Source organism: Colletotrichum spaethianum (assembly GCF_022836535.1).
Source record: "Colletotrichum spaethianum MAFF 239500 DNA, contig06, whole genome shotgun sequence".
NCBI classification, from domain to species: Eukaryota; Fungi; Ascomycota; class Sordariomycetes; order Glomerellales; family Glomerellaceae; genus Colletotrichum; species Colletotrichum spaethianum.
Window position 1 is genome coordinate 622873 of NW_026054776.1, and position 14569 is coordinate 637441.

The following is a 14569-nucleotide window of genomic DNA, read 5'->3' on the forward strand; positions in this document are numbered from 1 at the left end:
TGTAACAGACGGTGACAGTGACATCCTGCGATAAGGACCAATTGAGCCATACGACCCAAAAGATCCGTCAGTGCTTGCACACCTGCAAGCCCTGCTGCCAACACTGCTTGTATGCCCTTGTAACGTGCAGCCATCTGGCCAGGGGAGTTGTGCTGTTACGGTAAGCAGGTGGCTCTAGGGATACAGACCCACTCAAAGTAAAAAACTTGACGGTGATCAAGAAATAGAGTTAAACTCAGTTCACACTGACTATATGCCTACTATGGTGGAAACCTAGATCCATTAAATAATTACAACCTTAACATAAACAGTAAGTATTTATCAATAGCGGTAGCAGATAGAGACAGTTTAATTAGTTGGGAGGAGAGGACAATGCTAGGCAGATGTTAACGTTGGCCCGCGTTATAGAAGCATTTATATCCCAATTTCAGCACTGCCTGATCAGATGTCCCAAAATATTAAACTTGATGAACAACTACCAGTATCAATATACTATTATCTTTAAAAGGTCCTTAGGCCTCAACTCGAGTAACGCATCACCCACTCGACCTATTAGCAGTGAGCTATAGCACTTTGCGACTATTACTCAACGTCAGCAATCATTCAACTCAAGTTCATTCTAATTCTACTACTTATCGCCCTAACTGGGGCTCACCCCCTGGTTGACAATTCTCCTCTAACCGAGAACGATATAATGCCAAACAACTGCGTATTCAAAAGTGCAGGAGGCTCCTATTTTCAAGCCACATTAGACAGAAGCTACACGGATCCCGACGGAACCTGCAGCTTCAGTTGGAGACGTAGGAAGGATGGATGCAGTTGGGGGGATGAGAGCATCAAAGGATGTATTTCTGACTGTACGTATCCAGACATAGCTAAATAGGTAAATCTGTTCAAGTGTTCTGCGGAAGATGAACAGACGAGTCTAGTGTTATCGTGAACAACTGCAAACCATCCCGTCTCTCAGTCCCGTCCCACAGCAATAGTGTCCGGTGGACTTGAAGCCCTAGATTTGTGTGGGCCTGTGTCCGGGAAGAAGAGAGAAGCTGCTTCTTGTTCAGCGGATCTGGCTGGCGGTCGGTGCTTAACTACCATCGAGGACACACCAATAACAAACGCCCCCTGCATCAGGCACCTGCTCCCCCAAGTCATCTTAATCATTGCCCAAGGTCATCACGCAGCAAGAACAAAGGTAAGTATCTGTGTTGGTGACCATAAAGAGAAGGTCGTATCTAGCCTTATGGTCCCACTAACTTTTTAGCTGGCTGCGGCGAGTAAGTAACTTGTTTCTGGTAGTTGCATCTTGGGTCACCTTATGATTTTTTTCCAAGTGGCACTTGCAACTCTTTCCCATTGGGCTATTTCACCGGCACCGCCTTTTAAGATATTACCGTTGCAAGAGACGGGCGGGTTTCCCGGTCTCGCCGCTGGAAATGGAATCATGGCGGCCAACATGTCTGCTGTCGTCCTCGAGGCTCACGATCGCGTTGGGAATCGTACCCATGACACATGATTTGGGACCAATCATGTCGCCCAGCTTGGAGGCCATTTCATTGAGGCGACACAGAGCCATAGTGAATCCTTTGGAATTGAGCTGTTGACTACGTTATCATGCAATGTGGTGCATCCTCTATGAGACCACTTCCCTAGCTCTATTGGGTCATTGAATGATGTGTATTAATTTGTTATGATTTACTATCTGACCTCGACACTCTGCGATGCCGCAGTGCAATTGTCTGACCTGCACCTATTGGAGTCTATTCCTCCCGTCGGATCCGAAATGGCTGCTGGGAGGACTGTGTCTACGACGCCCCATTATGTGGCTTGGGCCAACTGATGCATTGTTTCCCTATTGGCTGTGTCGTACAGTAGTTCGGACGTCGAAACAACGAGGCGGCGTACCACCAATCAACGCACGTCACCGGGAAAAGTATAGGAGTGCTCGGAGGCCGAGGGACACGCGAGCCGAAAATCATACACGAGACATTGCCCACTAATTATAAGCATCCTAGCCTTCTTTCCTGCCGCGGCGCGTCTCACCCGCGCGTCCCCCTCGGCACCCGATACAAATCCCACAACGTTGTTGACGCAGTAAGTGTCGCCATATCGCAGTCCTTCGATTGAGGACCACAGTTGCTTTGCCGAGACATCTCCACATAATCAGCTGAACGATGCCATCGGATACGCTGATGCCAAGAATTGGGGCTTCCCCGGCCAACTCTGCTCCGAACATGGCCAAATTGACTAGGAGATGCGCGTCTAAAACTAGGTCCGGATGCTTAACATGGTAGGTGGCGACACTCGGTGACACTCGTGTGCAATGGAGATCCGGTTAACTAACGGCACTTGTCGCGCATATAGCAAGTAAGGCATTCGCCCCTTTGTTTCCTGCACAACACTACTCTTCCCATGTCACATTGTGCTCACCTTCCTGACCCAGATACTGACCGTTCGGCCAGAATTCGTCACGTGAAATGTGACGAGCAGAAACCCTTCTGCAAAAGGTGTACCAAAGACCAGCACAAGTGCGATGGGTATGCAGAGTGCCCACCAATCAAACGACAAGCACACAAGGCTGGTACCATGCCACAGAGTAAACCGAATACGTCGCTGATGCAGTTGACACCGCCGGTTACCTGGGACATTTCGGGCACAAACTTGGAGAGACTCATGTTCCATCACGTACACAAGATCATGATCACAGACTTTGGTTCTTCTACGCCCGTGGCCAGATTTTGGAGCAATTATATCCTGCCGCTCAGCTACTACTCTGACTCCGTTAAGCATGCCATCATCGCCCTGGGCGTGGCACACAGGGTCTTCTTAGGAGGCCCGTTGTGTGATACACACCCATATGACTCTGTGTTGGCGCTGAACGATCTAGCAACAAGGCATCACCGAAAAGCCATTTCCGAAACCATACGGATCTTGGCTGATCCGTCACCGGTAAACCTTCGAATCTCTCTCGCTTGTTGTCTGGTGTTTGTCTGTTTCGAGATTGTGGGGGGCAATATGACAAAGCCATACAACATCTAAAGTCTGGGGCGAAGGTACTGAAATCACTCTATCAAGCAGCGATCCTTAACAAGAGCGACTCAACGTCTATCTCGCCTTTAGACAAGTCTCTTGCCGAGACAGTACAAAAGCACTTTGGCCAACTATGCGATATTGCGAATATGTTCATTTCCATTGGCATAGACGTCTCGGCTCTCACCGAAGCGGGCATTGTTCCGGATTTGTCCTTCTTCTCGCAGCCGGATACCAATAACTATCGAAGCAAACCATTCGTCAGCGTCTCTGAAGCTCGTCATCGATTACGATTCGTGGAGCTCATGTTCATCGAAGCTTTCGATGGCACCTGCAGCTCCGAAGAAAGGTTGCGGTCTATCTCGACTCGCAAGGAAAAAGAGCTGTTACCGCCATTAACCACGTTGAACAAAGAAGAATGGGAAAAGGCAATGCTACAATTCGAAATCTGGTGCGCTCGTTTTAAGGTCCTTCAGGAATGTCTACCGGTGAATACCCACGCAGCGGATTTGCAAGAACTGAAATTTTTACGCTTCGCCCAGAGGAAGTGGGAAGTGTTTCACAAGCACGACGGCCCGTTCTCCTTGCGAAAATCAAACATGGCAGAGCTTCATGCACTGGTCGACATGGCGGAGGATGCGGCGCTCTCCAGCGAGGGCCCGCCGAGGCCAACATTTACGCTCGCGGCTGAGATCATTCCCGCAATGGTCTATTTGTGTGGTTTCTGCGACAATCCCGAGCTCGAGCAAAGAATTATCGAAGTCCTACGCCGGATGAGACGGAGAGAGGGTATATGGGATAGCGACCAGATGGCCGATCTCTATGAGTCCATCTTGCAGGCCAAAAGAACACCTACGAGTACCTGGGAAGAAGACATTTTGTACAAAGAGAGTTTACCAGCTCTTGCTAGAAAGCTTTCAACCGTCTCTATGTCTCAGACAGGGTGCAAAAAAACATATACATCGCTGACTCTCCTCTGAGGAAGTGGAGATGATAGAAGGATAGACCTCCGACTTAACCCTCACGTCATCATTCTACAGCCTACTGCAATACAACTTCCTTCATCACTAGGGCTTTCATAATCGCTGGAAAGTGCTCGATCCAGTATTCCAAGTGTTCGTTCCGGCCATTCATAGTCTCGATGACGGCGAGCTTGGAGTTAGTGTCCAACTTGACTTCCTTTCCTTATTGCTTTCCCAACTCGCTTTTGTATTGCCATGTTTCGCTGTGGGCCATGATGTATTTGTGCACTGCTTTACAAAGGTTCTCTAGACGAATGTAGAGATTATCGTCATCCGGAACCGGCGCCGGACGGCCGTCCGGACAAACTGCTGCAAAGTCGGTCTCCCGGAAAGCAGCCTTCAGCCCGGACAACCCAAAGGACCTCTCAGTAGATGTACCGGTCGACGAGTACAATCATAAAATGAACAGGGTTGTTACAAGTGTGCGGATGAGGTTCATTATCAATGGCAGCCGTCCTATCCTTTGAGGAAGTTGGCCGGTTCTCTAGGTGAAATCATCGTTGTGTAGTTATATATATTGCCGGTAATTCAAATACGCTATACACTTCATTGTTGTGTCGCCCTCGTGTAGGTAGCAGAAGAACAATATGTTATGCTTCAAACTTATGAAGTCTAGTCTGAACCAAAAGGCATCGAAGTAGTCACAGCCGATCTCCTCTGATCTCTTGAAGCCTAACAAAAGTTCAACTAGGAACTTTGGGCCTGAACGACTGCAAAGGCTCAACCACATCTTTCAAAGTGTTTCCAGCCAAGTTTTTTGACAGGGGGAAGGTGTTCGCGGAACTTTACTAGTAGACAGAACATCTGAACATTGAATCATGGCATAGGATTTTCCTATCAAACACAAATAGTTCGAGTCACTGGCATCACACCACGAAGGTCACGTGGTATATTGCCTCTATATCGATTTACCCTCTGTCTCTCTAGACGTCGTTGTCGTCAGATTACTAGAGATGGATTTCCACTAATAATTGCTCTCAAAGCTTCCCTGGAGGACTTCTATATCGGCACACTGACAAGCCAATAGTGTGGAACACTCGAGTTACAACGGACAAGCAAACCCCAGACAAATCAGCCTCCAAAGCACCTTCCGACTTGCCCAATCAACATGTCCCAGAGCCTACTACTGTACAGGCCACCAAGCGTTGGCCGCCGTCCGCATGTCCCGAAAAGAGAGAGCTGGCACATCTAAGTCTCAGTCGGCCTATCCCTTCTCCTTGCGTCCGCGGAGCCGTCGCGGAAAAGGCCAATACATGCGCGCGCGACGCACCAGCGGGAGGTGACCGCAGGATGAGAGGCTTCTCCGTCTCGCTTGCATGCCTGACCTGCAATGGGGTGCCCGAGGTGCATGGCGCCCACGCCGGACTGACGTTGGCCGCAGATCGCTCTGTGATTTCACCATGATATCACCCGCCCGCCCCCCGGGGGGCGTCTTCTCACGCTTGGGAGACTTTGAGGAGAAAACACGAGGAGAAAAAGTAAAACACCAAAGTGTTCCTCCTCATCGCTTGGTGTGCCAATGACAGAACCCGGAGCCAAAGTTCCGGCGTCAGCTTTGGATATCGCCTCTTACAGTCTGGCCCGGCTGAGAGAGGGGGTGATGGGGAACTCTGCCGGTACTACCGACCGTGTTGGGTATCCTCTTAGCAACTGAGTAGCTGGGGAGGCGCAACGCTGGGAGCTAACAAGGGAAGGGGTTATGGCACTAGCAAAGCGTATCACCAACGGCTTGGAGAATGGAGTACTTTTTCACACCAGGAAGAATGGAATACTCTGACTCGGATCGTCTCGACCAGGTGCCAGTCCTTCTCAGAAGCAGGAAGTCCACACAGTACGCAACGGAGAGTACATCAAAACATTTCTGCCTAAGTGCAGAGAAAGAGGCAGCCAATATCACATATTCTGTCTGCGTCCCCACACCTTCGTACCAAGGACAGAGGAGCATCCTACGAAGATTCGGACACAACCCGTCTCCCTGATACGCCCAGTTGACGTAGCTGGCGGAATCGGCACCCGGGTCCATGACTTGTTGCTTGAAACCAGACTCGCAGCCTTTGAGGACTTGCAGATATTCAGAGTAGACCTGTGTAGGAGTCCGCTTTCCATTCTTGGGGTTTCAGGTATCCAACCCAAGTAACGAAGGCTAAACTGTGGGGAAGCTCAAGTGATGTTGCAGCCCAATGATACATAATCTTCAACGAGTTGCAGATAAGACAGGCAACCAAACTCATGCACCAGCCATCAAGTAAGTGGGGGAAGCCCCTTGAATTCCAGGTTTCTATGGATAACCGGTCCTTTGGGAGTCTTCAAGGATTGACAAAGAATGACAATCTTGCTGTCAGCTTTGCTTCAGGCTATGGTAAAGCCCATTGCTGACGACAACAATCAAATCTTCATTTAAGCAAAGTTGAGCCGGCCACGCCGCGGTCGGTCGGGCAACGGGCTCTGATCCTGGAAGGAAGCGTGTTTTCCGGGGAAAACCAAGATGGCCAGGCCGCCCTGACCATAATGACTTCATTGTGGACATTGCGGCCTCGCAAATGTGGAAACGGCCTGGTACCCAACGTGCTCCCGTGTCCAGGACAAAACAGTTACCGACATGGCAAACATGTTGCAACGGTCACAAATACCTAGGTTCGAAAGGCTGCCGGCAGGGCGATCCCAAGACGTCAGGATAGACTAGGCGACGTATCGAGAAACAAGCCCCCATGTGTCCTCCCTCGGTGGATGCCTCGTACCACACAAACGGCCATCCGAGAACTTGAACCGAGGCGACTCGTCTGAGACGGCAGTGACCAATAGAAACGAGGTCATGATGACAATCCACGTGCCGATTAGGCCCTAGGTCACCAATCATTGGCAGCGCGTGGGAAGACATGCTGGTCAAACAGTGGAATGACGTCAAGGGGGGTTTTGCATCGTTGGAACTGGTAGGGGATGCTCTCGCAATTCGGCGCGCGCTTACAGCTTGCAGGGCTAGCAGCAAAGTTGGTTGCATCAAATTTCCAGGGGCCGACCCATCGGGATGACGATCATTTCAAGATGGAAATCCGGCGTGCCGACGACGAGCCGCAGGTTTGATGGTATTGATGGCGGCAGCAACGTCTAACGGCTGGGTCCCTGGAGAAAGGCCGTAGGTCCGGGCGAGGTTATCTGGCTTTGGGTTTGCAGAGCGCGTCAAGACGAGCTGAAAAACAGGCGAGCGCTGGTTCCGTGTCATGTACATGCCGACAGAGCACAACGTCAAGCTCGTGGTGCGATGCCCTGGCGCAGTGAGATTACGCTCTCTGCTCCCCGGGTCTGCGTTGTTCGTCACACGCATAGGGCCAACCAAAGTAAGCCAAGACTAGGTCCAGCACCAGAGAATCTGGAATTAGTGGCAGTCGATCTGAGCGACCTTTTTCGGCGCAGCGAGGCACCCTGGGTCATGTAAGTCGTGCTATGGGTCTCATCACAGAACGCGGGTAACAGATGGTGAGTCCAAGAATGTTCAGATGTCTAATCGCATAGCATTCCTGAACCATGTCTCGCCGCGGGACGGGATTCGACGTTTGGAGAAGCGAGACAAGATGCATTCAGAGGCGTGGCTGGTGGCGCTGGCAAGGGAGGAAGAGGGGGTTTGGTGTGGCTGGTGGTACTGCAAAAGGGGTCCAAGGAATGAATCTGGTTTCTTGCCCGGCGGCGGCGGCGCGAGACAAGGGCCACGGAGAATGACGAAAGGGGTGGTTCGTGCGTAGGCGGAGTCTGGACCAGTCCATAAGGCACTCACTCCTGGCCTTTTTGAGTTTTCGTCCGCGTGCGGAATGCTGAAAGCGCAATCTTTCTGTGATAAGCGTATCGAGCTAGGGGGTAGGTAAGTAGGGTTTGGAGAGGTACAGTAGAGCCACGATATAGGCAAGTGGTAAAGCTAGTACTATTTGCCGGAGCGTCGTCTCCAGCCGCTGTGAGCGAGCTGAGCCGCAGCCAAAGTGATTCGAGTAGCCGACTTGACCGTGAAAAGACAACGTATGAGACGATTGCTGATGCGTGTCTAGTGAGGCAGGCAATCGCATGCAAAAGGAACGGGGACCGAACCCTTGGTAATCTAAGCCTTAGACTCGGCCGCGTTGCCGCGTCGCGTGAATCGTGGAAGGGATAGGGATGCCATAGATTGGCGAACACTCCTAGCAAGGAGTGCACCGCACTCAGACAAACGCGACGCAGACGCAGACGCAGACGTATCGAGCGTCGTCAGTAAAATGACAGTGGCGTATGTGGCTTGCGCATCGTCGCCCATCATCATTTGAGTGCGGTACATCGTAGACGTGTGGTTCGTCGCGGGGTGTCTCGGTACGTAGTAGCGAAAAGAAGAAAATCGCCTGATTGGCCGGGTCGGTGCGGAATAGGCAAGCAATGGGCGCCGTGATGCGGATAGATGCGAGGCGGAGACGACGGGAATCCGCGCCTCGGAGGGGGAGCCGGGACAAGGACAATATTAACAACAGCAGCAGCAACAGACAGGCTGGACGAGCGACTCGATCTGTTCGAGTGCCTAGTTGTGGGAAGGGGGAAGAGCGGGGTGAGAGACGGAGCACGGGATCCCTGCAGAGGCACTTTGGCGATGGACATGGCATAACTGTGTACAGGATACAGCATGGTATGTACTGTGTATGAATGAACGAGGGGCATTTGGGGCCAAGTCAGGTGGCATGTCCCGGTACTCCTGGCAAAGGAATGAATCATGGGCCCAACCCGCGCTGCACCATTGGGCCCGGACGCCTCAGGCAGACGAGGCGTCTCCATAACTTCTCCCCCAATGGCGCGCCTGCTTCCAACGATGTCATCCCTGCCAAGAATGCGGATATGACGATGAGGCAGACGTCATAACGGGGGCCCCGCCATCCAAACGAGTGGAACAGGCTCCGATCCCTCCTGGGATGGGAAGCGGCCGAGCCCTGCTCCTGTGGCTGCTCTGCTGGTTCTTGCTCTTTTTGTAAGCGGGTTGGAGCTGCTGCCCTGACTGCAGCCAGGCGGCGTAAATCATGGAAATGGGAGAATGCGAGTTTTGCATCGCTGCATCCTGAAAGTCGGGCTTCTTACGCCTCGTCTCGTCTTGCCCGGCTTTCGAGTGTTGTTGCTTTTGTAGAAACCCGCCCACCTCGCTTCGGGCGGGCCAGCCCTCCCCTGGACGGGCGATGGATGGTATAGGTGGCCACGAGTCTATTCTTGAACGGACCTGAAGACGATTGATGGCAGGGGTTCCCGTCGCTGGCTGTCATCACGACACAGTGCCGCTACCGTCCCTATCGTGCATCGTTCCTAAGCAAGCGGCCGGCTTTAGCGCCATGGACGCCTCTAGGTGTCGCTCTCTTGGCATGATGATTGCGGCAACCCGTGGCTAAAACACAGTTCGCCTAGCACGGTACGTCGATGCGCTTGCTCGATTCTTATGTCATCACTCTCGACGGCCCTGGCCCCGCGAACTGGATGAGGTGCAGGAACAAAAGGTCGAATGGCCTTGATTCCCGCGGAAACCCTTGATGCCCCCCCCTGCTTGCTTCTAGTGCAGTCGCCGTCTTCCTGGCTACCCCGTCGAACCGTGCCTAACCTTGGATCCGATGCATGTCGAACGGGTTCGGGGTTGCGATGGGCGCCTTGTGATGAAAGCAACCATGTGAAACGACGGGGTTGGCTGAAAACATCATGATCGCAAGTGACCTCGAAGTTGGGAAAGAATAAGAAATGGAGGCCACGGCAGGATGGTTGGGGAAGGCGCTACGTACACCTACGTATGTGTATACGTACTTGCATTGGGCAGGTGGGATAGAGAAAGAAAGTAGAAAGAAAAATATGGTAGGTATCATTCCTTCCTCAGTCTTCTGAGGCAAGAGAGGTGCGGTGCAGGACGGCGAGGGAAGGAAAGGTTGGGTCTGCTCCGTGCTTGCCCGCCGTCCTCGTTCAACATGACGAGAGAGGTGCCAAACTCCAATCCAATCCAACATGGCCCCTACTACAGCCAGTCAGTCATCAGAGTATTCCATGGAACGCCCCGCTTTGGGGCGCAAGTGCGAGCTTGGTACTCCTGCGCAGCCCACCACACTGCATTACAACTGAGTGAGGAACAGGTGCACAAAAAAAAAAAAAAAAAAAAAAAGGGTTTCCCGGCTTTCCTGCCTTTGCTTGCCCCTCCTCCTCCTGCTCCCGAGTATCACAAGCACCGTGTTGTGTGTGTGGTGCTTCCGGCTGTCCATGTCGTCGACGTCGTCACTGTCCCGCTCTTCCTCTCTTACTCTCCCCTGTGCTGTCTGTGCGCTCGCTGCTCGCTCGTGTTCTGCGGCGTCCAAATCCACTGTGTTGTTGCCATTGAGGACTGGCCTTCCCAGTCGCTGCTGCTGCCGTTGCTGTAGCTGTCGCGGTTCATGACTGCTGCTCTTGAGTCCTGCCGTCGCTTCACTCCTCGCTTGCCATTTGCTCCCACGATCTTGCTCTCGCTGTCGTTTCCGTGCTCTCCTTCTTTTCCACTTTCCACTGTTCTTGTCGTCTTCCGCTTCCACCCTCGCCCATTTGCAAGGTACATCGGTCGAATGCTTCCCTAGCCAGCTCCATCCCCAGCACTACCAGCTGTGCTCCAAAGTACACTACTGCACCTGTCCGGCCTGCAACCTCTCACTCACACATACCACCCACGCCATTCACACTGCTCGCACACACCTCCCTCCCCTTCTGATGCCTACCTCGTCTTACGCCCTCCCACCTCTGTCATCATCGTTTTGCCCGTACTGGAGCAGAGAAAGAGGCCGACAAGACGCGATCCGGTCCCTGCGTGCGCACAGTACACGCTACGCACTGCTACACGCCGTCATCGTCTGCCAATTCTTCGCCTGGCCCTGTCGACCTGAACCTTCCACGCCCCCGGTTCATTCCCATCTCCCCCCCATTTTCCTCACACCTTGCTTTGGTACCTAGCGTCGTCGCTTTTTGTCTTGGTCCCCCGGCTCTCTACCCAGCCTACCCAGCCTACCCGGTCGCCCAGTTGAGACAACCGTGCCGTGTGTGGTGCTTGCTTGCTTGCCTGACGGTCTACTTGCTTGCTTGCTGGCTGCGTTCCCGCCCGATCTTCAGTTGGCTTGTTCCTCCAACTTCCGTCATCCGAGTCCACGTTGCCCCTCCGCCAACATCACCACCACTACTACCACCACCACCACCACCACCATCCGCCCGCAGTCCACAAATTCCTCCTCCTCGCAACAATTTCTCCCTTTCAGCCGTCTCGTCCCCCCTCCCGATTTTACAAAGAAACCAACCTTGCATTTCTCTCCCGTCGACTCGACACATATTTTCATCCTTCTTCCGTGATACAACCCACTACGTCGTCTTTCGCCCAGTGTTTCCTCGCAGCAGATCGCACTCGCCCCGAAAGCGTATTCTCCACGACTCGTGCCTCGCCGTCTCCGCATTACCAATCACAGAAAGAGCAACATTCCCCTCAACCCGGGGCAGGCCGACTGAATCAGCCACCGTCCATTGAATTGCGACTTGCGCTTCGTACCGTAGATACCAGCTTGCGATTAACCTTAGAATCTCGCCGCTGCTCGCAGCGACCCCAACCATCACCATGTCGACGATACAGCAGCTTAAGAACTTCATCCGACACGGTACGATAATCCCTCGCCTGGTCCAGCTTCCTATAACCCTTATTCTACCCCTCCGCACTTGGTCGCCCATGCCGTGCTCCGTTGCCTGGTTCTGCTTATTTCTGTCCTTCATTTTCTTCGCACAATGCTAACGTATTCGTCGCCGTTAGGAAAGCAAGCCCGGGTCACAAACCCTGACGAGCCGGTACCCAAGCAGCAACACTCGCCCCCTCAGAAGGCGCAGTTGGGCGTCTCCGAGCCTGCGTATCCCGCTGCCAACCCTGTCCAAGCACTCCCTGAAGCGTACTCAGTCGCCGGCGATGGCCAGCAGAACCGTGCCGCTCAAGCTGGCCACGCTGCCGCCCACGCCGTCGAGCCGAACCAGCACAAGACCTCCAAGGCGGGCAAGAATATCGATAACACCCACATCGCGAAGCTCATTGCCGAGGAGAACGAAAGCAAAAGCAAGTTCCCGAGATACCCTGGTTTGGAGAGATGGGAGCTGCTCGAGAAGATGGGCGATGGCGCCTTCAGCAACGTCTATCGCGCGCGCGATACCACGGGCGAACAGGCCGGCGAGTGTGCCATCAAGGTCGTCCGCAAGTATGAAATGAACAGCATGCAGGTGAGTTGATGCTTGGGTGGTTTACGACCGCGACCATGATTTCTTCGTTATTGTTTTTGAGCATTCTATTTGTTGTTGCCTTATCCATGCGGTCCCATACCAACAAGGTCGATCTTAGGGAAACAAGCATTTACATCCGGACTTCAAGAAGGTTCCCAAGGCTGCAGAGGTGCGAAAACTTTTCAATATTTCATTTGTCTTCTCTCGTCGGGCCATCCTCACTTTCGGACTTACATGTTGCTCTGCTGTCATTGTTGCATCGAGGATGGCTCTCCATTTACTTTGTGGACAACCCTACTGACGCCATGATAGAGAGCCAACATCTTGAAAGAGGTTCAAATTATGCGCCAGCTTGACCACCCGAACATTATCAAGCTCATCGACTTTTCAGAGTCGAGGCAATACTATTACATCATCCTCGAGTTGGCCCCCGGTGGCGAGCTTTTCCACCAGATCGTCCGTCTTACATACTTCAGCGAGGAGCTCTCGAGGCATGTCATTGTACAAGTCGCGCAGGCTCTGGAATACCTGCATGAGGAGAGAGGTGTTGTCCATCGGTAGGTTTTTCCATCAGTTGCAGACAGTGTGTTCTAGTGAAGCGCCGTTCTGAGCACCCCTCGACACCTGAGCAGCTGAAGAGGCAAAACTCCTTCAACTAGCCTCATGACGTCATCATACTGTAGCTTTGATTCGCTAACGTGCCATTTTACAGTGACATCAAGCCGGAAAACATTCTTTTCAGCCCGATTCCCATCGTACCATCCAAAAACCCCAAGCCCAAGCAGCCCGGTGATGAAGATAAGGTCGACGAGGGCGAGTTTATCCCTGGTGTTGGGGCGGGCGGTATCGGCCAGATCAAGATCGCCGATTTTGGACTCTCAAAGATTGTCTGGGACAACCAAACCATGACGCCTTGCGGTACCGTCGGGTACACAGCTCCCGAGATTGTCAAGGATGAGCGATACTCCAAGTCTGTCGACATGTGGGCCTTGGGCTGTGTTCTCTACACGCTCTTGTGCGGTTTCCCCCCATTTTACGACGAGAGCATTGAGGTTTTGACGGAGAAGGTTGCCAAGGGGCAGTACACATTCTTGTCTCCCTGGTGGGACGACATTTCCAAGTCGGCACAGGATCTCATTTCTCACCTTCTGACCGTGGACCCTGAGAAGCGATATACCATTACCGAGTTCTTGGCCCACCCGTGGGTCAAGGGTTCCGGCCCGACACCCCGGGACGAGAAGAAGAACCAGGATATGCTCCGCGCATTCGATGCTTCGAGGATCGTCGACGGTGACCGCCGCTATGACTTCCGCTCCCCCGGGGCGGTCAACCTGCGTGAGGTGTTTGATGTCGGTTACGCTGTGCACAGACAAGAGGAGGAGGCCAAGCGTCGGAAGCAGGTCGGATCCAAGGGTGGTGTTCCTGCTCGCTTCCTCAACAACCTTAATGAGGAGTCGGAGGACGAGGATCAGGAAATGGCTGAGAACAAGGAGGCCGAATACGTCCACAAGCCGTCCCAGGGTACGCAAGCGCTTGAGCAAAGCATGCGTAATGCGCAGATTAAAGATCAGCAAGAGCAGCAGCGCGGTCGTGAACGCGAGCGACAAGCACCCATCAATGACAAAGGCTATGGTCAGCACTCGGCAGCTGTTACCGCCGCGGCCCGCCAACAGGTTAGAGACCGCAACAGGCAGAAGGGTGCTTTTGAGCTTAGCCTCGACGGTGCCACCCTGCTGGGCAGGCGGAACAAGCAACCTCTCGCGGCTCGGGCTGGCGGGGCATAGCAGCCTCGAACCCCGAGCTGCACTCCTCCGGGGAGTGAGATCAATCTTACAAAAAGCCTCGGCACTACGATGTAGACCTAGAAGGCCTAGAAGGAGGTACTATGATCCAATGTGGGTTTTCTGGCGTATGGTTTAAAGGGATGGCATATCTTGGCCAAGTGGCCGAGGACATTAGCGCAAGTCATGAGACGGACGTCGTGGATATCCAATTGTGTGTGTCAAACTCGGGTTTTGTTTTTGTGATTTGTTACCGGGACGGATTAGCTACGACTCATCTCCTTTTCGCGGCATCATACATAGGCTTGGAGTTCATTGGCAACGGGAACCCTAATTCCTCATTGCGACTCACAATAAATGATATTTGCAATTTGAATTCACTTTCAACTTTTGCTGTCATGCTACTCCCTCTAGTACTGTAAATAGAGGCTTGCCAACTAACTCTCTTGGTGATTTCATTATGCTCTCCATTCGAATAGGCCCGTGGTACCAACTGTAGTT

The 14569-nt window shown here is 52.8% G+C and overlaps 2 protein-coding genes across 2 annotated transcripts; one reads left to right on the forward strand and one right to left on the reverse strand.

Moving 5' to 3' along the window:
* Positions 1 to 10314: 10314 nt before the first annotated feature.
* Positions 10315 to 10605, reverse strand: ColSpa_03202 (uncharacterized protein; the record flags this gene model as incomplete). Its single annotated transcript, XM_049269414.1, has 1 exon — positions 10315 to 10605. One exon carries the CDS (start codon positions 10603 to 10605, stop codon positions 10315 to 10317), a length of 291 nt encoding a protein of 96 aa, XP_049125371.1.
* Positions 10606 to 11643: 1038 nt separating this feature from the next.
* Positions 11644 to 14071, forward strand: ColSpa_03203 (serine/threonine-protein kinase SRPK; the record flags this gene model as incomplete). Its single annotated transcript, XM_049269415.1, has 4 exons — positions 11644 to 11683; positions 11833 to 12287; positions 12600 to 12844; positions 13000 to 14071. The coding sequence occupies 4 exons, from the start codon at positions 11644 to 11646 to the stop codon at positions 14069 to 14071; spliced, it is 1812 nt and encodes a 603-aa protein (XP_049125372.1).
* Positions 14072 to 14569: the final 498 nt, after the last annotated feature.